General features: G+C 54.4%; 6 protein-coding genes across 6 annotated transcripts; 2 read left to right on the top strand and 4 right to left on the bottom strand.

Moving 5' to 3' along the window:
* Nucleotides 1-273: 273 nt before the first annotated feature.
* Nucleotides 274-2,003, bottom strand: CGCA056_v002542 (uncharacterized protein; the record flags this gene model as incomplete). The annotated part of the gene is made up of 2 exons (XM_037317800.1): nucleotides 274-1,737; nucleotides 1,833-2,003. The coding sequence occupies 2 exons, from the start codon at nucleotides 2,001-2,003 to the stop codon at nucleotides 274-276; spliced, it is 1,635 nt and encodes a 544-aa protein (XP_037183820.1).
* Nucleotides 2,004-2,081: 78 nt separating this feature from the next.
* On the bottom strand, nucleotides 2,082-2,927 carry CGCA056_v002541 (uncharacterized protein; the record flags this gene model as incomplete). Its single annotated transcript, XM_037317799.1, has 1 exon — nucleotides 2,082-2,927. The coding sequence occupies one exon, from the start codon at nucleotides 2,925-2,927 to the stop codon at nucleotides 2,082-2,084; it is 846 nt and encodes a 281-aa protein (XP_037183767.1).
* A 915-nt stretch (nucleotides 2,928-3,842) lies between these two features.
* On the top strand, nucleotides 3,843-4,470 carry atl1 (Alkyltransferase-like protein 1; the record flags this gene model as incomplete). Its single annotated transcript, XM_037317798.1, has 3 exons — nucleotides 3,843-3,957; nucleotides 4,091-4,214; nucleotides 4,320-4,470. 3 exons carry the CDS (start codon nucleotides 3,843-3,845, stop codon nucleotides 4,468-4,470), a joined length of 390 nt encoding a protein of 129 aa, XP_037183715.1.
* A 696-nt stretch (nucleotides 4,471-5,166) lies between these two features.
* Kif21b (Kinesin-like protein KIF21B) lies at nucleotides 5,167-10,743 on the bottom strand (the record flags this gene model as incomplete). Its single annotated transcript, XM_037317797.1, has 4 exons — nucleotides 5,167-5,742; nucleotides 5,794-10,040; nucleotides 10,132-10,455; nucleotides 10,578-10,743. The coding sequence occupies 4 exons, from the start codon at nucleotides 10,741-10,743 to the stop codon at nucleotides 5,167-5,169; spliced, it is 5,313 nt and encodes a 1,770-aa protein (XP_037182893.1).
* Nucleotides 10,744-17,862: 7,119 nt separating this feature from the next.
* Nucleotides 17,863-18,786, bottom strand: CGCA056_v002538 (uncharacterized protein; the record flags this gene model as incomplete). Its single annotated transcript, XM_037317796.1, has 1 exon — nucleotides 17,863-18,786. The coding sequence occupies one exon, from the start codon at nucleotides 18,784-18,786 to the stop codon at nucleotides 17,863-17,865; it is 924 nt and encodes a 307-aa protein (XP_037182894.1).
* A 1,627-nt stretch (nucleotides 18,787-20,413) lies between these two features.
* CGCA056_v002537 (uncharacterized protein) lies at nucleotides 20,414-21,925 on the top strand (the record flags this gene model as incomplete). Its single annotated transcript, XM_037317795.1, has 1 exon — nucleotides 20,414-21,925. The coding sequence occupies one exon, from the start codon at nucleotides 20,414-20,416 to the stop codon at nucleotides 21,923-21,925; it is 1,512 nt and encodes a 503-aa protein (XP_037182897.1).
* Between the last annotated feature and the right edge of the window lie 303 nt (nucleotides 21,926-22,228).

The raw sequence follows: 22,228 nt of genomic DNA, 5'->3' as shown, positions 1-22,228 counted from the left end.
ATTTGGGTACATATGGGTCTAGATGTCTTCTTCCATGAAGCTCATAACTTTCTAGCTGATACATACACTTTGTGACGTGCACATACCGAACGTCCTCAACCACTTAAGGATATACCATGAGTTCATCGAAGATGAGTGATTTGCCTTTGCCACACTGCATCGTACCCGTTGAATAGGTCTACATGAATATTGTGCCCGTAACGACTCTCTGAAACCTGTTTACCATCACTAACCACCGATGATTACCCACGGCAGGCAGTTATCGTCTTTTTGTTAGAGGCGAATGCAGAATTCCAGGCAGCTAGATGTTTGTAACACTCCTCGTTTCCACCATGAGTATTCCTGTCCCGGTTCCCATCTATGCTTGCCAACTTGCTCCATCTCTAATTCTCGCATCAGCATCCCGCAGGCCAACAGCTGCTCCAGCTTGTTGCCCTGCAAAGCGAGTACCAGGACCTGATCGGACGATCGGTCTGTAAAGCGGGCCATGTGAAAGCCCTCGATAGCCACCTCTCGATCTTTTTTCAAAACGTAAGCTGAATTGAGACCATGCTCGCATGAAGGCACGATGACACCCGACAGCAACGCTACCAAACACCTTTTGAATCCCCAATACCTGTTTCGCGAATTTGCGACGTCTACTTGTAGCTCGAGCTCGATGACAGTCTCGTGCAGGGCGACATCCATGAAAATTTTGGTTTTTGATGGTCGGTAATGGGGCTGTAAAAGTGTCCCGCCTGCAAGTAGACTTGGCGCCATCGTCTGTCCTCTGCATCTCATGGGGTTGACTATACTGTCCATGTCCCTGATCGTGTTCTCTCCAATCATGTTTCGAAACGAGCCTGCGACAGACGCTCTGCCAGTTCGTATACTGATGATACGCCCAAAATTATCGTAGCAATCGTTCTCCATGATGCAAGAATAGTGGATAGTATAAGTCCCTCCGGAGATACCCAAAATTTTCCACCAGTCCCTGTCCAGGCCGTTTTTGTCTATGGCTTGCTCGGCCAATTCATCTGAGTAGTCTTCGAGAAACACCTCTGCTAGGTATACCATCAACTTGTCAGAAATTTTCCCATCAAACATCGCTACCCGACCTGAGTCGGATTTATGTTGTGATGGCAGGAATTCAGCGCTCCATGAGTCACCTTGGTTCCGGCGTTTAGTTAAAGAGGTTTCTGGTATCCGGAGTTCCAATGGATCAAATTTGCAGTGCGCCAGTGCCAGTGCAATGACGGAGGTATTAAGAATGAGGGCACCGATCTGCTCGCAAATACACAAATCTTCATAATGGTGCCAATAGTCATCAAGCATAGTATCAGCAACCAGACTTACATCAGAATGATGCAAATCGCAGGAACCTGCTAGTCTTAGCACCTGGTCTCGAGCCATGTATGTTAGGCCGTGACTCGCTGGGCCCATGACCTCGAAACGAGGTCTTCGCCGATTTTTTTTCAATGGCTGCTCGGTCGACTCAGCTACGGAAGGATCCGGTTGGGACTGAGTCGTCAGCGTCGAAGCTTGAGGCAGACTTGTTGGTTGAACCCTCGTTACTGGAGACCCTGGCGGTCGTACAGGTGGTGATGGCCAAGGCGGCAGAGGCACCGGCGACGGAGATCGCGAAGAAGGTGATGTCAGTGCCGATGATGAAGATGGAGACGATGGTGATGACCACGGCGGCTCCTCGTGTACACGTCGCGCGTGGTTTGGTCTCCAGTCATCACCAAGATTCCGTATTTGACGCGGGAAGCTTTCTGCTGAATGCTGCTGATTTGGCCGGATACCTAAAACACGCAGAACGGTCTCTAACCCGCCCATATTGTCAAAGCCACCAGTCGTTTGATAATGCCTGAACGACGGACTGTATTTATGCGGGAAACCTGTAGAACCTTCAAAAAGCCTAGCAAATAGTCGCCTTGACATTCTTTGGATTGCATCGTGGATGGCCATCGCGATGTCTGGACTAATCTGGGGTCGTTTGGCCAGAATGGCTTCCACGGCATCTCCGATCGAATGGTCAATGGTAAGGACCAAATCCTGGTGTGAGTTTTCGCGGCTCTCAATAATAATTTGGGGCGTGTTCAAAGATTGGATAGAAAACTTGTCAATGGAATGCTTTCCCAACTGGAAAGTAATACTCCCCTTGTCCCCCCCCCCCCCCCGCATGCCCATAACAGCTTTCCATGACAAAGAAGCTCAACGGACATTCCGAGCAGGTGACTTGCAAAAGCAGGAAGCCAGGATCCACGCATTTCTAAGATCATGTAGTGATCTTGTCGGTTTTCGGACGTGTAAATCAGCTGCTTAATTGCCCCCGCCAGAGCAGATGCTGAACCCAGGTGTCTCAATTCCCAGAGTGGTTGTCGATCTGGTCTTCTGCCATTGGCTGATTTGGATAGGATTTCGGCTTCCAATGAGCCCTCCACCACGTCGGTAATGTGTTGAAGAACTTTTGAAAATCCAAGATCATGGACGAATGGCGTCAAATACGCTGCAAGCTCTTTCAGAACGTCGACGCTTGGGAGTCTTTCGAGGCTGATACCGAAGATGCCCAATAACTCCGAGAGGCATTGTGCAGCTTGGAAGGGCGATGAACCAGTTGTAAGTGCTCCCACAAGTAGCAGAGCATTCGTCCCAGCCCGTGTGCGCGTCATCTCAACCACTGGGGTTGAATGACCCCAGCCAGTGCTAAGAGCCTTCGACAAGACTGACTGATATCCGCGTCTTTGCGCAACATGTGCGTGAACCGTGTCTGCCAAGGTTGACCGGATGGGAACCCTAGCGCCTAACCAGAAAGCGGCACCAACGGCGTAGATGTCGACTTTGCCATCGCTCAGAGCTTCCAATACGCGGCCCGTCAGCATGTGGGTAAGAGATCCCAGGTTGATGACATCGCCTTGAAAGGCAAAGTCCACCTCGTTGGACATCTTGTGTGGTTGAAGTCGTAGCAGACAGAAGAAGTATGAATGCTGCGTGAGATTATGTAGGCGTCGTGTGAAGTAGGAGGGAGATTTTGATGTCAGCTGGGGCGGGGTAAGGAAATGACCAGGAATTATGTGTTTTAGCCTGATCTGATACTGTGGCAGGCGGGTAAAAACGACTAGCTACCAACGTGCATCTCAATCCACACAGCCTTGGCGATAAGCGGAATTTGAACGAATGAAACGCCATAAGTCACTTGAGGAATAGAGATCGTTCTTATTGGTTCCATTTGAGAAGACTTGCTAGCCCAGGAAATGTGCGCAGTATATGTTGATGAGGATGAGGAAGACGGAAGGAACAATAATAGTGACAATAGAGCAGGAGCAGGAGTGAGAATCACTCACTCCTCCGTCCAGCCAGCTGAAACAGTCATCCCGTATCATAAACTTCAGGATAATTAAATAGTGCCCTAAAAAGTAAATGAAGTCAGACGCCAGGAACTCAGCGTCTAAGGAAATCAACTTACTCCAACTTCACACGGGTTATGAAGCAGCGATTGCAGACTCAAAGCTTTTCCAAGAAGGTAACGATGTCAAGTTATTAAAGGATAGATTGCGGATTCTGATTCAGTTTCGAATGCCTGATCCGAAAGGCCGCTGCAATCACCATATGCCTCACCCACGGCGGTCACCTTCGCCCACGATTGCAAGTACTCGTCCTACATTGCTCCATAATCAACCAATCACATTCACCAAAACCTTAGCGCCATCCCCAAAATTGCTAAGCACTACCTCCACGCCCTTCACGTCACCAAAAACACCAACAAAATACCCCGCCTAACAGCATTCACGATCCGCCCTCACACCCTCACTCTCATCCCATCACCCCTAAGTCTCCTGATCCTCCGACCGGCCGGAAAGATGCCCCGCTCCGAAGAAGCAGAAACGTTCTTCTTCGCCGTCTACTCCGCCGTCCAGGAGATCCCCCACGGCAAGGTGACGACCTACGGGCACATTGCCCGGCTCATCGGAACCCGTGAGTCCTTCCACTACCTCCAACTCATCTCACCTCCTCTCACCACCTTACCAATCCCCTTGAACTTCAAATGCAACAATCTCGGATCACAAATCACAGCCCCAACTAAGTTTCAACTAACCTCTCTCCGCAGCTGAACGTCCCCGCCAAGTCGGCATCTGCCTCAAACATCTCCCAACAGACCCCTCCGCCCGCTTCAACAACGAAAACGTCCCCTGGCAGCGCGTCATCAACGCCAAAGGCGCAATCTCACCTCGGTAGGATTTCGTCTCCCATCCATCCCTCGCTTCCTCCCAAAGCCTCTCACCTTCTCTCAATCGAATCTTTCCACCTCTCACTCCGACTGAAACTGCCCACCACAGCTCCCAGCCCACAGGCGCAAGAAGCCAAGCCGACGCCCTCCGCGCCGAAGACGTCGAGGTCACGCAGACGGCCATGGGTGAGTTCGAGGTGGACTTCGACTCGTACGGCTGGTTCCCCGACGTCCTCCCGTCGGAGGAGGGCGAGCAATGAGTCGCCCCTTCCACGAGAGCCTGAGATGAACCATAGCACCGAGAAGCTGCACCAGGATCACCAAATCAGGAATGCAGAGCGAACTTCAAAATTCTTCTTATTCAACCGAGTCCATCCGGTTCGGCGCGCACTAGGATTAACCAAAGGTATAAGATGTATGCTAGCCCCCCAGATCACTCCGTCTCAACAAAAAGTCTAACGAATGCCACCCAGGTTGTCCTTCCGACTGACAACCCACGACCTCCGTCTCCCGTTCCTTTTTGTCCCTCGTGCCATCATCAGAGGACGTCGTTGGTCTTTGCTATTCGTAGACGACTTATGTAAAATGAAATAATTAAGTTAAAACAGAAGAAGTGAAGGTTCAAAACACCTTGTCCATGACGCATGAGCAAAAGACGCGTAGTGGTATTGAGAAAGAGAAAAACGTCAAAAACCCTCGGTAGAACGACGCAAGCGCGAGCCGCCAGTGTGAGAAACTCCTGCCCAGTCTCTGGGTTTCGCCATGCGTAGGGGGAATCATCTTCGGCCAGCATAAACATTTCGCAGATGCAAGAATACAATGTCGCAAAGGGGGTCAGAGAAAGAGAATCAAACAACTCCCCTTCCCGACAAAAGAAACCACTTTCTTTATGAAGAAAAAGAGTCCAGTCGAGCCCGGTCTCTTCGAATGGGAAATCCCAGGTAACAGGGCTTCGCCTAGAAGCAGTTGAGAGAGCCCTTCTTCTTCTTCTTGGACAGAGCGTTCATGCGCTCCTCCAACAGACGTTGCTGGGCCTCGGCAGCTTGTCTCTTCTTGCGCTCCTCCTCCACGGCGTGAAGACTCCAGCGGTTGTCCGGCTGTGGTGTCGGCGCGGGACGGTCCTTGAGCTCCTTGATCTCGGCCTCCAGATCCGTGCAGCGCTTGCGCCAGGCATCGCTGTCTGCCTTGACCTTGTTGGACTGGCGTTCGAGGTCCGTGAGAGCCTCCTCGAGGGTCTGAGTGAGCTGCTTCTCGGCTTGGAGATGCTTCTCGATGGTGCGGATGCGGGCCTCCTGGTCCTCTTGGATTTGGTTGGAAGCGCCATGGTGGTCTTTGCTGGCGGGGCGGGTTCCCTGCGTAGGAGTGCTCGGCACTGTTCCGTTGGGGCCGGCGTTGGCACCAGGGAGGGGCGGCAGAGGAATAGCCGGTGGGGGAGAAGGCAAAGAAGCAGCGGATGAGCTCTTGCGCAGAGGTGAGCTCATTGAGTTGGATCGCTGTACGTTGCCAGAGTTGGATACCTCGTCAAGCTTGGCCTGTGTCAAGTTAGCTATATTGATCGGTGGGGGAGAGTAAGAATCACGTACCTGAAGAGCGGCGTACTCGGCCCTTAGAGACTCCAACTCAGACTCGGCCTTGAACTTAGCAGCCTGCGCGTCCTCGATCTGAGCGTTGCGCTCGGTCTGCAGCGTGGACAGACGGTTGTTGGTCATCTGAACCTGATCGAAGTTGCTCTGAAGCTGGTCCTCGAGTTCCTCCACGAGACGGGAGTTCTTCTTGTTCCTGTGTTCCAGGTCTCCGATCTTCTTACGGATAGCAGACAGCTGGTCAGGAAGAGGAGCGGGGCTTCTGATAGGCTCGCCCTCTGCGGTGAGCAAGTCAGTAAGGGTCGACTTGGCCTGCTCCAACTCCTTGAGGATATTGTCGTTAATGGTCGACAGCTCAGTGACATGCTCCTGAATCTCGCCCGACTTCTTTTGTTCCTCGGTCAAGGCCTTCTGGTCGGCGATGAGGTCATCAATGCGCTCAGTGATCTTCTCGATGCTGACGTCGAGACCAAGGGCGAATGCGACCTGAGTAGCAACCTTCATAAGATCCTCCCGAGCGTCGTTGAGCTCACACTCAAGGAGTCTGACATTCTCAGCGTGCTCATTCAGAAGAACGGCGACCTGTTCTTCGTAGCCCTTTTGCTCTGACTGCTTCATCTCTTCGAGCTCCTTGGCGTGGTTCTCTTGCAACAGCTTCATACCGTCTTGGTGGGTCTTGAGAGCCTGCTCGTGGGCAGCAATCTGGTTCTCCAGGTTCGAAATCAAGCTCTGCTGAGTCTTGGCTTGCGTCTCGTGCAGGTCACGGGCCTTGATAGCCTCCTCCAATTCCGCCTTGGTAGCTTCGTGGACGGCTTCGAGCTCGGAGACCTTGCTGGCGTTGGCATCGATAGCCGCCTTATACTCGTTGATCTCATCGCGGAGGTTCTTGACTAGGGTCTCGTGCTTCTCCTCAATCTCCTTGACCTCTTCGTCACTTCGTGTAGCAGACTGCTCGGTGGTTCTGGTGTTGAGAGAAGTGATTTCAGCCTCGAGCTCCTCGATTGTCTTCTTCATCTTGGCCTCCGTTTCTTGCATGGTGTCGAGAGCGGTCTGGTGCTTCGTCTGCCAGCTGGCCAATTCGGTCTGGAGTTCAGTAATCTTCTTGTCGTTCTCCTCGGTTGTTGGCACTGCTCTGGTTTGGACGTCGGAGATATCTGTGGATGCCTCGGGAACGGAAGCAACGGCAGCGGCAGTGGCAGCGGCAAGCGCAGCCTCGTTAGCTTGAGGTGACGACTCGGTGTCGTCTGCGGGGATCTCCTTCACGGCAGTTCGCAGGCTCTCGAGCTCGGCCATCAGCCTCTTTTCGCTGGCCTCGTGAGTCTCCCTCATATCCCTCATCTGCTTCTCATTTGCCTCCAACTGGTTCTTGAGGTTGGAAACGACAGACATGTCCATGGGAGAGGCTTTCAAACTGGAGCGCTCACGGGTGAGGCCAGAGATGATAGTCATCTTTGTCTCGATCTCCTTCTTGGTGGATGCAATGTCTGCCTCGAGTTCCTGGATTCTCTCAGAACGAGCATGGAGTTCATGCATGGCGGCGTTGAGGTTTAGCTCAAAGTTCTGCATGACATCGGGCTGCTCTTCGAAGTTCTCCGCGGCGATGTTACGAAGCGAGGCGAACGATCGGTGAGCGCGATCGATAATCATTACATTCTGGCTGGATTTGCGGCGGATGACAGGTTGTCCACTTCGCGGCGAGGTAACTTCCAAGGCCTTGGCTTGGGCAACCTCTGTCTTGAGCTCCTCGAGCATGTCCAGAGCCTCGTGGTGCTTCTGTTCAAGTTGAGTGTACTTGTCAGCCAGCTCCCTTTCGGCCTCCTCCTTCTCGGCTGCCAACATCTTGAACCTCTCAACCTCCGTTGCGAGGAGGTCCTGGTGCATAAGATCCTCGGTCGAAAGATGCTCGAGATCAGACTCTCCCTCAGGCTTAGCTGTGGCAGTCTCCGCATCAGAGGGATCGGCATTGGCGGGCGACTCCATGGCGGAGGACAATTCGGAAGACAAGGACCGAGACGAAAACTGGCCATTCTCCTTCAAGTCGCTCGACCTCGCATCGGAGAAGAAGGAAGGTGGTCTGGTGAGGTTGGGAGAAGTGACAGACATCATCGAGTCTCTGACCTTGCGTTCAGGGTGTCGTGACTCATCGATGGTGTCCTGAAGATCTGCGAGGGTGCGCAGCGCTTCCTCGTACTTGGCGTTCAACAAGTCAAACTCGTTGATCGTCGTCTCATGCTCAACGCGTAGGTCAAGGAGCTCCTGGGTGACGTTTTCCAGCTTGTCTTGGACAAACTTGGATTGGGCGGGGCTTTGTGGCGGATACTCATGCTTGTCGGCGTTCAAGGCCTGCTCATCAGCCTCAGGTGTCTTGACTCCGTTGGTCTTCTCCCCGTGTGGTCCGCCCTTCTCGCCTGAGTCGACGGCTTTGCTGGCTGCTGCCTCCTCCTCCACATTTTCGGGGATGACGTCGCGGCTCATACGGCTGACATGAGAGTGACTGCGAGAGTGATCGGCAATCTGTCGTCGTGCAAGACCATTGGGGCCCTCGGTCTCGGGTTCCGGGACCTTGCTATCGCCTTGGATGTGGTCTAATTCGGTCAAGAGAGAATCCAACTTTCCGAGCGATCGTTGACGCTCAATCACCTGCTCAAGTCGGTCAATCTCACGCTGCATCAGCTCGGCATCCTGGTCAGCCTCTGCAAGTCGCTCTTCCAGTGTCGAGATGTAGTCCTCGCAGGAAGCCTCGTTCTCTCTCAGGCGAGAAATTTCCTTGCGCAGTTCCACAATGATTGTCGCATTCTTCTCTTCGCCAGAAGTGTGACCGTCAAGCTTGTTCTCCAGGTCGTGGAGATAGTTCTCCGTGCTGGCTTCGCGATCCATGAGCTTTTGCAGGCGTGCTTGCAGTTGTGTGTTTATTGTCTCGATGTAAGTGCACTTCGTCTCCTTCTCCAACAGGTTGGCTTCGGTGTTCGACAACGTGCCCCGGGTACTCGACAGAGACTGCTCCAAGGTTTGAATGGTCTTCTCGTATTCCAGTACAACCTGCTCGACAGCTGCAGCAAACGAGTTTGATCGATTCAGTCGCTCTGTCGCAGTGTCGCCCAGTGACTCCTCAAGTTGATCGTTCTCTGCTTGCTCGTTGTCGCGGGCCTTGGCCATTTCTGCAATCAACTTCGCGTGACGTTGGCTAAGGGTCGTGTAGTTTTCCTGGGCGTCCAGCAGCTGGTTTTGCAGCTCGACTTCCCGCTCATTCTGTCGCTCGGACCTCTCACCTGCAGAGGCTGTGCGTCGCTCGCCCCCTCCCCGCTCAGCGCTACGGATTTGCTCCCGCAGGAAGGCTACCTCCGCCTTCAGACGATCAATGATAGCCTGCTTGTCACCTTCCTCGACCTGCTGGATCCGGGGCTTACTCTGGATAGCTCGGGCCCTCTGCGCATATTGGACGGTGTTTAGCGTTTCGCTCAGATGGAACTCGGCCGGCGTCACGCAAGCAATCATGTAAGTGATGGCATTCCCGCCCAGTGAGTCTTGGAGCAGACGGGTGAGCTTGGAGTCACGGTAAGAAACGTGCGATCCGGCTTGTCGTGAAGACAGTTGTGAGATGACCTTGCCGAGCGCGGCCAGACCCGCGTTGATGGAAATACCTTCCTTGGCACGCTCCCCTTGGGCACCGGTGTTCTTGAGTCGTTCACTGCCAGCCAAATCAACAAAATGGAGTTTGCTGTCCGTTGTGACCCAGGTCTCAGATCCCGTCATAGCCTCGATCGGAACGGAAAATCGCTTGTCGGCGCCATTTGAACCCTGCAGGCCGCTCTTCCGTTGCACCAAATTGAGACTGAATACGGCGTGAGACCGGGAAGACCTAGCATTAATAGCCGTCGCATCTGTCTGTCGAAGGGTCGAGCCGAAATTCAATGCATTCAAGAGGTCGTCTACTGAGTTAATTTCGACTTGCCGCAGACCTGTGAGAATGATGTTGCCCTTGACGTCTTCGCGAATGGTAACGTTGGTGCGCTCATGTTGTGGAACGTTGTCTGGTACTAGGAGATCTCGCAGCTGCTCATTGTAGATTTCGACGTATGTGGCCTTCAACGACCAGTTCCTCTCTGACGGTAAGCTCGATGCTCCTTGGGCAGAATATCGGTGTGGCGTCCGCAGCTGGGACATTGACCCGCGGTTGGCCTGCTTTTTTGAGATGACCGGCCCGTCGAGCTTCTCGAAGAGTGCCGTCGCCGCCCTGGGAATGACACCTAGAAAGCCTGTTATCAGCTGAAGATCTATCGAAAAGAAAATCGCCTCGTGGTGTACGAGTTGGCGACATTGAGATGCGGTGCGACTTACCCATGATTTCGAGGTCGCCCTGTTCATTGGGCCCGGATGTGCCCATCGTGTACGACTTTCCAGCTCCTGATTGTCCGTACGCCAACAGCGAGACATTGTAACCTTGAATAAAGGCGTTGACGCAATCGCTCAGATACTCCCAGATTCCCTCTTGGTCTACATCGGAGCCAAAGACACGGTCAAACACGAAAAGTTTCCTTCCTTGCGGGGAGTCGATTGCTATGTTGGTGTCCGTTGTGACCTGGACCATGGATCGCTGGAATCGTTGAGGAATCAATTCGTAACCCGGGTCTGTGGGCTTGAGTGCTGGCCGAACGCGCACGGCTGCGTGGTAGAAAGTCGGTGGTCAGTGGTGTGATGTTCTGTTTGCAGGAAAAGGGGGGGTAGGCGACACGACGTCGTCACAAGCACAACGGACGACGATTCCGGCGGGACAGCAAACTTACCAACTTTGACGGCGGTCCGGGCATCTTCGTCAGATGCTCTGCTACCACCGCCGTGCTTGCTGGTCATGCTCAGGCGGCTATTACTTCTCGGTGACGGTCGCACCATGGCGCTCATCGGTCTTTGGGGTATTTGATTCCCGGGAGAGGCCGGCGGCGAGCTGGCCATGATGGGAAAGAGAAGAAGAAGGGCTTCGTATGGTCGGCGCGGGAGGAATTCGGTCCTCCTTGCATAAAGTTAGGCGCGAGGCCACAAAGTTGAACGAACTGGGTGGTGTCGGGATTGTGCAATCCCCCGGGCGAGACCCTGTATCTTTGGCAGTATGAAGCACTGTTCAGAATCTGGTGCTGTTGTGCCGATGTCTCAAAAGTGTAATCGGATCGATGTGGGCGGTGGAATCAGGTGCGTGGAGAGTCTTAGTCGCGGAAATGTCGACTTCCATGCACTATTCTTATGCTTCGTTCGTGTCGTGGTCGAGGGGACCCCGGTGTTTTGGTGGGAGTCGTTCGTGAGGTGATGAAGGAGCGGAAGGGGCTGCGTCTTCGTTCGCCGGGGCAGCGGTAGCGCAGCAGCGGCTTGATGAAGAGATGCAAACACGATCGTCATGCGGTCGAGAAGGAGAGAAAAATATAAACAAGAAAACGCAAGAGCTCGCAGTGGCTGCTGTGGTTGCCGTTGCAGTGCGGAGCTGCTGTGCGTTGTCCAGCGTTGCTTGGGAGCGCGAGATTGTTGGAGATATTCGCAGGATAGGGTAGCCCGGGATAATTATCTGTTTTGTTGCGCGGCGTGCTGGACCAGTCGAATTGGATGGGGTGGCGTAGGGGAAAGGGGGGGCGTGGGCGGACGAGGGTGACGGGGTTCGTTCGTTCACTCGCTGCGGGTGCTGCTGCTGCTGGCTTTGCTGTCCTCGTTGTGATGCGCTGTGCTGTGCTATGCCGTGCTGTTGCTCCTATTGAGCCGGTTGTGCGTGCTGGAGGTGAAGACGGGGGAGAGATTAATGGATTGGATTGGCCTGGGCTGCAGCGGACTGGCGTGGTGGTAGGTTAGCGTGGGCCAGCAAGCAGAGGGTCGGTCGGGTCAGGACAGGGGGCGACCAGGGGGAAAGGCGACGAGGGGGAAAGCCAACCGTGAGTGGTGTTTATTTCGAAGGGTCGACAAGCCAGGCACCGTCTGCAGTCACGGTCTGCACAAGAGGAGAGGATGGGCGTGGATAAGGATGCTTGACCGGGGTGGGTGGATGTCTGGCAAATTAGAAGCGCGTCGGGGGTGGCTTCTGATTGGGAGGCGCGCAATGTGACGGATGCGCCCGTTCTCGCAGTCTGCGCAGTCGAGTCGTCTGCTGGGCCGATTTGGGGACGAAGGCAGCGTGAGAAGAGGGTCTCCTGCTGTTCTGGGAGTCGCGCACGTCGTTTCGTTTGCGAAATATCCCGGGCGATCGTCACTGTCTCAAATGCCACGATGCCGTTTTGGAGAGAATTGATGCCGGGGAAGAGTCAGTTTGGTGGAGGAGGAAGAAGTGAGCAATGAGGCTGGCTGGAGCAGCAGAGGAGGAGATAAAGAGGGAGGGGCCTTGGGAGCTGGAGTAGTGAAGAGGAGAAGAGGCAGACCGTGGAAAACCAATCCAAACCACTAGACAGAGAAGGAACGGCCACACGAAGCAAGAAAGGAGGAAAGAGGGAGAAGCAGGAGGGGAAGGAAGGAGCTACTACGATGCCTACCTTCCCTCTGGGAACCCTAAGAGAAGCATCAAAGGGGGCAGCAACGTCCAACAAATAATGGAAGACAAGCAGTCACATCGCAGCTCAACAGCAGTTGCAGTTGCGCAGTCGCAGTCGCAGTTGCAGGCGAGGTGGTCGGACTGGCCTCGCCTGTTTGGCCACAAGCAATCAATCGTCAGTGCCATCCCGAAGGCTTGAGGCTTAAATCAGGACAATAAGGTCACAGAGTGCAGGTCATTATTGCTTCCAATATCGCCCGTGGCCGAGGCATGAGGAGGGAGGCAGGCGATCAGCAGAGAGCCTATCCAGAGTCTCAGCCAACACGGCATTCACCACCACACTACATTCCACGGCCAACAACACCACTCAACGAGTACAGAGTACAGATATCGAAGAAATGTCGACGATACTGACTGATTCCCGTGTGCCGTGTAGGTAGTAATGCCCCGTATGGAAAGGCCAAAAAGGCGTGAGAAAACGACCGAGAGTCCGGCGTTCACTTTAGCGATACAGGGTCAAGGGTCCAAGTCAGGGGTGGCCATGCTTTTGAGGGGACCGTGTTATCCAGCACCTCAATCCAGTGGCTCCAGTCCTCCAGTCGGAGTGCAGAGGGTGTCCCTCAAGCAAGACTGAGCGACGAGAAGCAAGAGCCGGGAGCTTGATCTCATTTGACAGGAAGCACTGGCTCGAATGTCTAGGGGCAGTTGGTCGCCCATTGGAATTCCACTCATGGCGTAGTTTATCCCGGCAAACACGTTGTGATGAGGCCGTCTCCCTTTCAGTCGAGGCTAAGGGCCACCGCCGTCGACATGGGCAAGCCCGATCGAGGCGGTCGACGACCAGGAGCCTGGCTCAGAGAGAGAGAGAGAGAGAGATGCCGTTTGGCTTTGGTGGTGTTCCTCCAGGAATCCGCTGTCAGTCAGTCAGGGGATGGTGTCAAGTGGGAGCCGAAGCGTGACTGCAACGCAACGCAGCTCAACGCAACGCAACAGCAGCAAGTGTGGAGGGGGCTAAAGGGACAGAGAGTATCGGTAAAAACGAGCAACAATCAGGAAGGGAGAAAAAAAAAAAAAAGTGAAAGATGATGGTGGGGCGCAACTGCACGGAAAAGAGGCCAAGCCACTTCAGTGTTGGGCCCGATGTCCAGACCAGGGGAGCCTGGAAGAGGCCTGGCGGGGCTTCCAGGTGCGCGCTAGCCGAATGCGGCATTGGCGAGTGACAAACCCCGTCCTGGCAGTCACCAGTCGAGCAGAAAACAGCAAGAACTGCACGACAGGCGACTGCCAACTGAGATGAGTTTTAGGGCGGCAGCAGCAGCGCAGGCACCACGAGACTGGTGACTGCCCACCATTCCTGCCTTTTTATCTGCAAGGCACAGGAACGATAGACAGGCACAGGCAGGTACAATCAGTCGTGGCTTCCGTTTCCAATTCGGAGAGCAGCACCTACCAAGTGGTATGCAGGAGGAAAGAACACGCCCAGCACCGGGTACTGGCAGTCACGCTTGCCAAAGTCACATCCCACTCGCATCCACACCGGACGCAGGGACCATCGTGCTGCCCTGCCTGCCCTGTGCTGCCACCTGTCCTGCCCTGCGAGATGCGGGCTGCCCACTGGCAACTAACTGCCCACCCACCGCCGACTGCACGCCTCGCCTCAGTCACGATTCCCGGTCCACCTGTTCCACTTCACTGTGAAAGGGTTGCTGATGGATGACTTCTCGCTCCTCGCAACCCTCGATATGCCCCGTTGAAGCGACAACTGCCCCCAAAAACAAGCAGCAACTTGACTGAAACAACAAAACAACACTCCCCATCCTTGTACCGGTACTTCGGTCCGCTTGCTCATCTTCTCTCGGCAGGACCCTTTTTTTTTTTTTTCGGACATCTCACACCTCAGGATCCTGTCTCTCGGGTCCTTCCTACAGGGCAGACAGACGGATGGATGCCGCCAAAGGACAGGAAGCTTTGCTGGGCTGACTGAGAGGTTGAAAGGAAGTCGAACTTTCTATTACTGATCCTCGACGCTCCAGTTTTTCGAAGTACGCGCCTGTCGTATTACTACGTTCTCAAGTCCCAAATCTCAAATCGACGCGACATGGCGGTGATTAATCGCGTTCCAGCAACCTGAAGAGCGCAGAAGGCCCCGTCCGCCTGCAGCTACGTGCGAAAACTCGTCAGATTTCTGCACCAACAATGCTTCCGACATTTCTTTTTTCTCTCCATGCGAATACATCGCCGAGGCTTCAAGGATCCAGAAGCACCGACGGGAAATGGATTGTTCAGCAGTTCGCCTGGGCTATCCAACAATTACCACAAAGCTGCTTTGACGAATACGCATTCCGAAGTACGCACCGCGCTCAGTCATCGTTCAGCGGCCAGCTAATCAGCAGCCAATGGCACTGCACCGACGGCGCACCTCGACGAAAATATACTTCCGGCCGAGGTCCCGCCTCACCAGCTCTGCCGGTTTCTGAGACGTGACAGCCATGTACCGACCGTCCGTCCCGCTGCATCCCTATTCGTACGCTACCTTACTTGTACGTATCCTGGAGGGAGCCACTCGACTGCCGTGGGAGAACCAGACTGGCGGGAGCAGTCCTCTGGACCCGGAACAAGAGCTCAGCTGGTCAAGCTGTCCGTCTTGCCGAAACTGGATAAGAAGGTCTGGAAGCTTGAGCTGCAACTCGAGCTGCCATTGAGCCGAGAAGAAAACGAACAGAGGCAAATGACGACGTGGCCTTCTGCTTGGGGCCTCCAACCGAATCTCGGATCGAATCGTCGTTTTCGCCCATCAGCGCCTCTGCTCTTGTTCCGAGACTCTAGCCAACGTCCGGGCAAGCCGGCAACACGGCTGCTGTCTGCTCGGTATGGATGATTGGAATCCCAAGGCCGGCTTCATTACACTCATGAATCATTCCACGTCGAGCAGCAGCCCCAGGCAGACTCCATGATTCGTCCCCCAGAATCCCCGACTCGCTGTCGATGGACAATCTAGACAATACCGGATCCGACCATCAACTCCCGTCTTGAGGCATTGATCGACCTTCCCGTCAATCTCACCCCAAACCTTATGCATCGTTGCTAACGCGCTTTCCCAGCGTGCCATCTCACCTGGCCCGCGGCTTGCATCGCCATCCTATCGTCCGTATCTCATAATCGGCCCACAACTGACGCCTCCATCGTATCCAACACTTTCCAAGAGCTGACAAACGTGCATTGGATCCTTCCAAGAAGAATCCTCCGAATTCTTGCAGCACATCTCCAGCCACTGCGAACTCAAAACTGTCCGCGTTCCACCGTGCGCACGTCTTCGACGTCGCCCTCCAGGGGGCACACGCAGGAAAAAGGGGTCTGGTGGCTTGCTTGCCAATCCCATCATCCCATCCAGACATTTGTTTGGCCCCCCACGAGGTCTGAGACCTGAGAACTGCGTTGTTGGACTCCGGGAGCGACGCAAGAAATCAAGAAAAACCAGACATCCGAGTCCGACAGACGAAGAGGACGGTCCGTGTGTGATCTTGAGCTGTCTCGACTTACCGCCGCTACTGCATCGCGGAAGAGAGCCCCGAGTCTTCCAGCATCCATCGCTTCTGTCACCAAACCCACTCAAGTCTGTCTGACCACAGTCCGCATTCGAATTCGATTCTAGAATCACCTGGCCTGCAGGTCGCGAATCTCACACGCTTCCGTGCCGTCTGCAGCATCGGCTCGCGGGGCCTCCGCGCTGACGACCCTCAATTGTCGATAGACTTCATCCCGCTATCCCTGCGACGCTCTTGTTTGATTACCATACCAACTCCACGTGCGTCCACTGCAAATACCAACGTTCATCCCTATCTTGGGGGGATATAACGCAGAGTTTGATATGGCCCCCAAAACCTCTTGCATCGCGGAAGTGTAGCACTATGATCCTGCGACCTAATTGCCTGCTCTGCATTGTCAACGGCCCAACGAGACTTCCTCCATCGACGATAAAGCCACATTATCGCATAAATCATGACACACCCTACGGGGTTCAGAAGAATGATTTGACTTTAAGAATGCCAGGAGACCCTGATAATATCAACCCCGAAAACCTGCACATCCCCAGCTAGGCCCAGCGGACTGCTCTCCCCGTCCGCATGAGCACAAGCCAGCGGCCTGCTCGTTCACCTGCTGCTGTGGTGGTGGCGGCAACCCACGAACCGTCGCACGCTTTTCTTAGCTGCAGGTTCACGCGCGGCACACAGGGTCATGGTGGCTTGCCGCCGTCTCTTCTCCTCCTCGCCCCGCCGTTCTCAACAGCTCCCGCAATTGAACACAGCGGTTCATGTTTCACCATGCGCCGCCCATCTCATCACCATTCACTCACTTACATTCCTCGCCAAATCCTCTCGCAATTGGATAGCCTTTCGGGATGACTGATCCACCGGTAAGCCAAATCAGTCCTGCCCTTCCCGCTGTCCGTTCCCGTCTTGCTGCGTGCCGGACGAACCCAAAGATAGCAGCAAGATTTTAGTTGCGTCATATTACGAGTTCGAACTCTGCGTGGTGGATGAAGCCACGGCAGGTTTTGTGAAACCACTTGAAGACATTTGAGATCTTGTCAAACCGACAAGCCACGGCAGAACCAAGGGAAAGGTCCGTCTCTTCCGAACTCGGTTCCAGCCGTTTTCTCCGTGGCCTTGCGTCTGCAGATACAACGTAGCTCCTGCAGCTTGCAGTAGTTGACGTCGGCAAATGGGACGCAGTCTGCACGCAGGTAGACCGTTTCCTGCTTTACGTCTGATCTAACTTCCATCACGCAGGAGTGAACAGGTATCGGAGATTTTGATTGTCAATCGGTTTTCAGCTGGCGTGTCGTTCATCACGTCCGCAACTCAGCAGCCGGGCGAGCCGTTCCTGGGTGGCGGCAACGTCAGCCAACTGTAAGCAGTTCGTGATCTTGCATTCGTTGGATGTCTGGCTGGAATTTATCGGTCGTCACTCCCTAGTCATTCTGGCACACTTGCCCCAAACTGTTTCTTGCACAGAAGCGTGATTTAGCCCAGTATCATAGCCTCAAGTAACAATGCTGACTCTTTGCTGCGCCCATGACTCGAGGCCTCTGCGACGGCTTGGGCCATTTTACCCCGCAAGTCCGCCAGGAATATGAGAAATTACCCTGATTTTCGTCTTCCGGTCCTTTGGAAGCTCGTTCACTGACGCCCAAGGGTATGCCCTGATCGGTGTTTGCTCTGCTATCACCGCATGGTGCAAAACTGCAGTTCAATGACATTGCTCAACCTTATTGCCTGTCGCTTCCTAGTCCGCAGTGATTCCAATTCGGAACTTCCCAAGCGTTCAATTACTCTGACTCTCATCATGCGTCAACCTCGGTCATGGGAACCGATAACGAACTTGTTTCAACACATCGTGGTTGTGTTCTGAAATCGTGACAGTGATTCTATCCATGAAATGCTCTCATCTCTAACAATTTCGCTTTCATTACAGCATGCTCATGCTTCTTCTATGGGTATCAACTCGTGTCTGCTCAAAGGCAAGTGGCCGTCCGTTCCATGAAATACAACAGTCCCTCTTCTCGATGCTCAATTACCGTCAAATATACGGTCAGGTCGTTCCGATTCCGGTGCGGGCAACATCCCATTCTGCCCCTCCCTCCCCTTCGCCGTAGTATTCGTATCCGACGTCACAAGCCCCTTCGTGAAACTCCCAAGCTGGTCGCTCAGGTGGTGACAATCGCACGAATTCATCTTCGTAAACGCCAACAACTTATTCAGCACCGTGAACTCAACCTTGAGCTTGATGCTGTACACCAACGGCTTGCTCGTCGTCTGGAACACAAAGTTGTTCGTGTACTCCAGTACCACTAGCCCAACATCCAGCAGGAACACCAGCACGAACAGGCTCAGCAGGTACCACGATATCAACCTCGCCGAGCGCGTCTTGAACGCGAACAGCGGCCGCAGGTTATACCACCCCTGCCGCGCAAAGATACCCGTCAGGAACGTCTCCTGCAGCGTGAACACCACGATGGACACCTTCTCGTACACCCCGTACCGCTCGATCCACGCCGCCTGCGCGTCCCGCGGCGTCGCCCAGCAGAGCACCCACAGCACCGCCATCGGCACGTGTATCGCGCACCCGTCCGTCACGATGAGCGCCAGCACGAGGCGCGTCCAGGTGCGGTTGTAGACCACGAGGTGCAGGCGCGACCACAGCACGACGGACTGGCCGGTGACCATGGCGCACCAGGCGGCGACGGCGAAGGCGCCGGGGACGACGGTGCCGCTGCGGCGGAGGTAGCGGATCAGGGAGACGATGGCGTGCACGAAGATGCCGGAGTTGGCGACGAGCATGGACCAGAAGTAGCGGCCGCGGCGCTGGCGGAAGGTGGCGAAGATGAGGACGTAGATCTCGACGGCGTTGTAGATGCCCGCGGTCGCGAGGGCGGTGATGGCCATGGCCTCTTCGCGGGAGAGGTCGATGGAGCCTTTGATGTTTTCTGCCATTGTTGCTCCCTCCGGGCGGAGCGGCGGCGGCGGCGGCCCCGCGAAGGTTGCGGGCGGGTGGTATGGTGATCGGGGGTGTGGGTTTGCGATGCGGGTGGCTCCGGTGGGATGGGGCTCTAGGCGAGGTGTTCGGACGTGATGTTTCTTTTCGGCTGGTTTCTGTCGTTTGGTTTCTTGTTCCCGCTCACCCCCTCTGGAGGGATGACCTGTGGCTCATGTATATGATGCCGTCGTGATGGATATGTAAGCCAAGGAATCTTGGGCTTCGGCTTCGTGAACAGCCCATCGGGTGGGATACGGGAGCAAGCTTTCACAGACGGCCGGCGCTGGTAAGAGAGAGAGAGGGGGGGGACGTTGGGCAGAATGGATCCCACGGGGTGACCCGTTCCATCCTATAAGGCCCCAGAGGATGATATTTCCTGCCCATCTGTCCCTGACCAGGGCCCCAGAGCGTGCAAGGTTGGTTCATGACATTTAGTTCCCGGTAAGGCATTAGTCGGAATTTACGGTTTGCAAGACTCAGTTTGTTGAAACACTATTGGAGAGCAGCGTCGTGTTCATACCTCTTACTTCAGCAATTGATGTGCCAATTCTTACGAATAGAGAAACAGCCTCGGTGCGGTGCTGGTCAATGACTCGCCAGCTTACCCCAAGGCGGTAGAGTTGTGGTCCATCTTCCCAGCACGCAGGGCAGAGTTCGTTGGTCTTTGCTCGGGAGCCAATGGGGCTCAAGCACAGAGGGATTGGAAGCTGGGATGATGTTGGTTGGTCGAGGTGCTCTCTCGTGCGGAGGCAGCGAGCGATAGGATATGTTGGGTCGCGATTGGGACGGAGTGATGTGATGAGGTCAGGCAGCTAACCTAATCTTGAGGTTGCTCAAGTCGTCACCTGCTGCTGACTGGAACTAGTAGCCGACATCAAAGTCCTAAATCATGTTAGAGTGCGGACGAGTTCGGGACTGTTTCTCCGAGCTGGTCAGAAAGTGGTCATGGGCGCCTCGTTTAAACGCCGCTGCTCGTTGTCAAAGACATGTATAAGCAGCTGAGACAGACAGAAGCGAAGATTCGGATTCAGGACGTCGGAAGATGCGGTCGGCTTTTGTGCTGTTCCCTATTTCTTCTCATATACTCTATAGCAAGATTCCAAACGTATGCACGGCACGCATACCCATCTGTGTCATCAGTAAATCCAAAAGAGATGAAAAATCTATCGACAATTGCGTTGAGGGGATGCGGTCGGCGTTGGAAATCCGGGGGCGGGTCCCTTCCGGTCAACGGCGTGTCATCGGTTGCTCCACACTGCCGAAGACGTGGAGTTCAAGAACGGGCGAGGAGAAAGTCTGCAAAGGACGGGAAGGCACTGGACGGCCGTGACCCGGCTCCGGGCTGCTATTATGATCTCTTGCGGCAGATGTGGACCGGCATGAGCCGCACTCTAGCCCAGATGGGACATCAAGTCCGCGGGTGAGGCCAAATTTAACATGCATAAAACATGGCAGACATCACATCATTCGGCTCCCACTTGATGCTTAACTATTCTTTCTTTCATCTTCACCAACCCAACTCTAAACTCGGCAGTCAATGCTACTGTGGTCGCAGTAAGCTTCGCATTTTTATTTTCACACACAATGGGTAAATGGGGTACTTCTATTTCTTCCTCGTCCTCCTCTGCGTCCTCCAACGTAGATCAAGACCTCATTCTCTGGACAGACGATCTGGATTTTGAAGAAGATCCGGTGTACACCAACCAAGCACTCGCCTCACAAATATCCAACAACATCGTCCCGGAAATGCACGACTCCCACCCGAAGCCGTACTGCATCTGGTACTACCTCGGCAGCGAGGACACCTACCGGCGCCTGGCCCGGCGCTACCCCGAGATGCGGTACAACGTCGGCCGGGCCTGCGCCGCGGCCGGCTACGCCAAGCTCTACTTCGAGCTCAACCTCCTCCCGGACATATCCATCGCCGAAGAGGCGCGGGATGCGCGGGACTCGGGGGCGCCCGACGTTGATGTCGCGGGTGCGGATGCGATATTCAGAGCCATTGTCGAGCAGCCTGTGAGGTATGCTGTCATGGACGACTACACCTGCACGGTCAATCTCGAGAACCCAGAGAGAAGGATCAGGGTGGGATTGAACGGGGACACGGCGTTGAGATCGGGGTTGTTTGCGGATGTGGAGAAGTTGACGCCGGCGGATTGGAGTCAGGGGCTGATGTGGTTTGACATTACCGGGGAGGGTGTCGGGGTTGATCCCGACATGGCGAGGCTGCCTCGAGAGTTTGCGTGGTTGCTGTATGAGCCCTTGCCAGTGGATTTGCCAACGGCGAGGAAGGATGTGTTGATTCTGATGGCCGCTTGGGAAGGGAATGTGGATCGCTACGTGAGGCTGCGGAGGCCTGTTCCTGCGGAGAAGAGGGAGTCTTTGGCGGTGGTGAGGGGGATCCAGCATAGTACAACATTTGCAAAGTGGTGGGCGGTCCACGAAGAGGAGATGGGTAGGATGGGATGTTATGGGAGAAAGATCCAAAGAGCTATTACGGCGAGGTTTATCATGGACAATGACCTTTCTCGAGTTGGAGCTGACGCAGTGGACAAGGAAGACGTGGCGGATCTGATTTGGCATCCAAAGATTCCCGAAGAAAACACCTTGAGGGAACTTCTTATCCGACGGCCGAACGCCAAAATGCAGGTTATCATGGCTGCCATTGCGGGACAATACACCGGGACTTACTTGGAGTTGCAACCTCATATCTCGGATAGGAGCCTACAACGCCATGCAATGGATTGCGGCGTTGATCTGACATTGCCCGAGACCAAGGGTTCGAGCTTTCCGCAAATTCAGTTGAGTCCTCGCTGCCAAGAACGATCAAGGGATTTACCGGGGTACTTGGACGGCAACTTCTGGTTCGATGATGGAGGTGGTCAATGTGGATACGCCTGGACAAAAGGATACAACAGGATTGCCGAGGAAATGGCAAGATGGGAACTGTACGTCTGCGCCCCTGACGAACTAAGAGAGCAAGCAGCGGTCGCCGGAGGTACTGAGCTTTACTGGGAGTGGAACATGATCGACACTTGGAGGGACTCTTTGCCTTGGAATCGTAGAGACCAAGGCGAGGAGGACAGCAAACAGTAGCCCCCCAATCAGATGGTGTTTCTGCTTTAAAAAAGACGTTATTTCACAGGTCAGGGTCGGCACGACTGACTGTATGCCATGGTAGGCAACGATGCTTGCCGTTTATGTTAGAGACTGATTGGCTTCTATCGATCATAGTTTAGATACAGATCGGTGTGCGTTTTGCTTTGAGTCTAGCCCGGTGACGAAGAAGTTTAAGTTGTGTGATGACAACACCCCGAGACCAGACGAACCCCTGCATGGCACAGAGTTAGCAACCTGCATCGTAACCTTGTCGTGGGTCTTGTTTATGACTCGGTTCTA

Source organism: Colletotrichum aenigma, assembly GCF_013390185.1.
Source record: "Colletotrichum aenigma strain Cg56 chromosome Unknown KSG_Cg56_contig02, whole genome shotgun sequence".
Classification (NCBI taxonomy): Eukaryota; Fungi; Ascomycota; class Sordariomycetes; order Glomerellales; family Glomerellaceae; genus Colletotrichum; species Colletotrichum aenigma.
The sequence above is the reverse complement of the archived record's forward strand: the minus strand, read 5'-3'. Positions and strand labels throughout refer to the sequence as shown.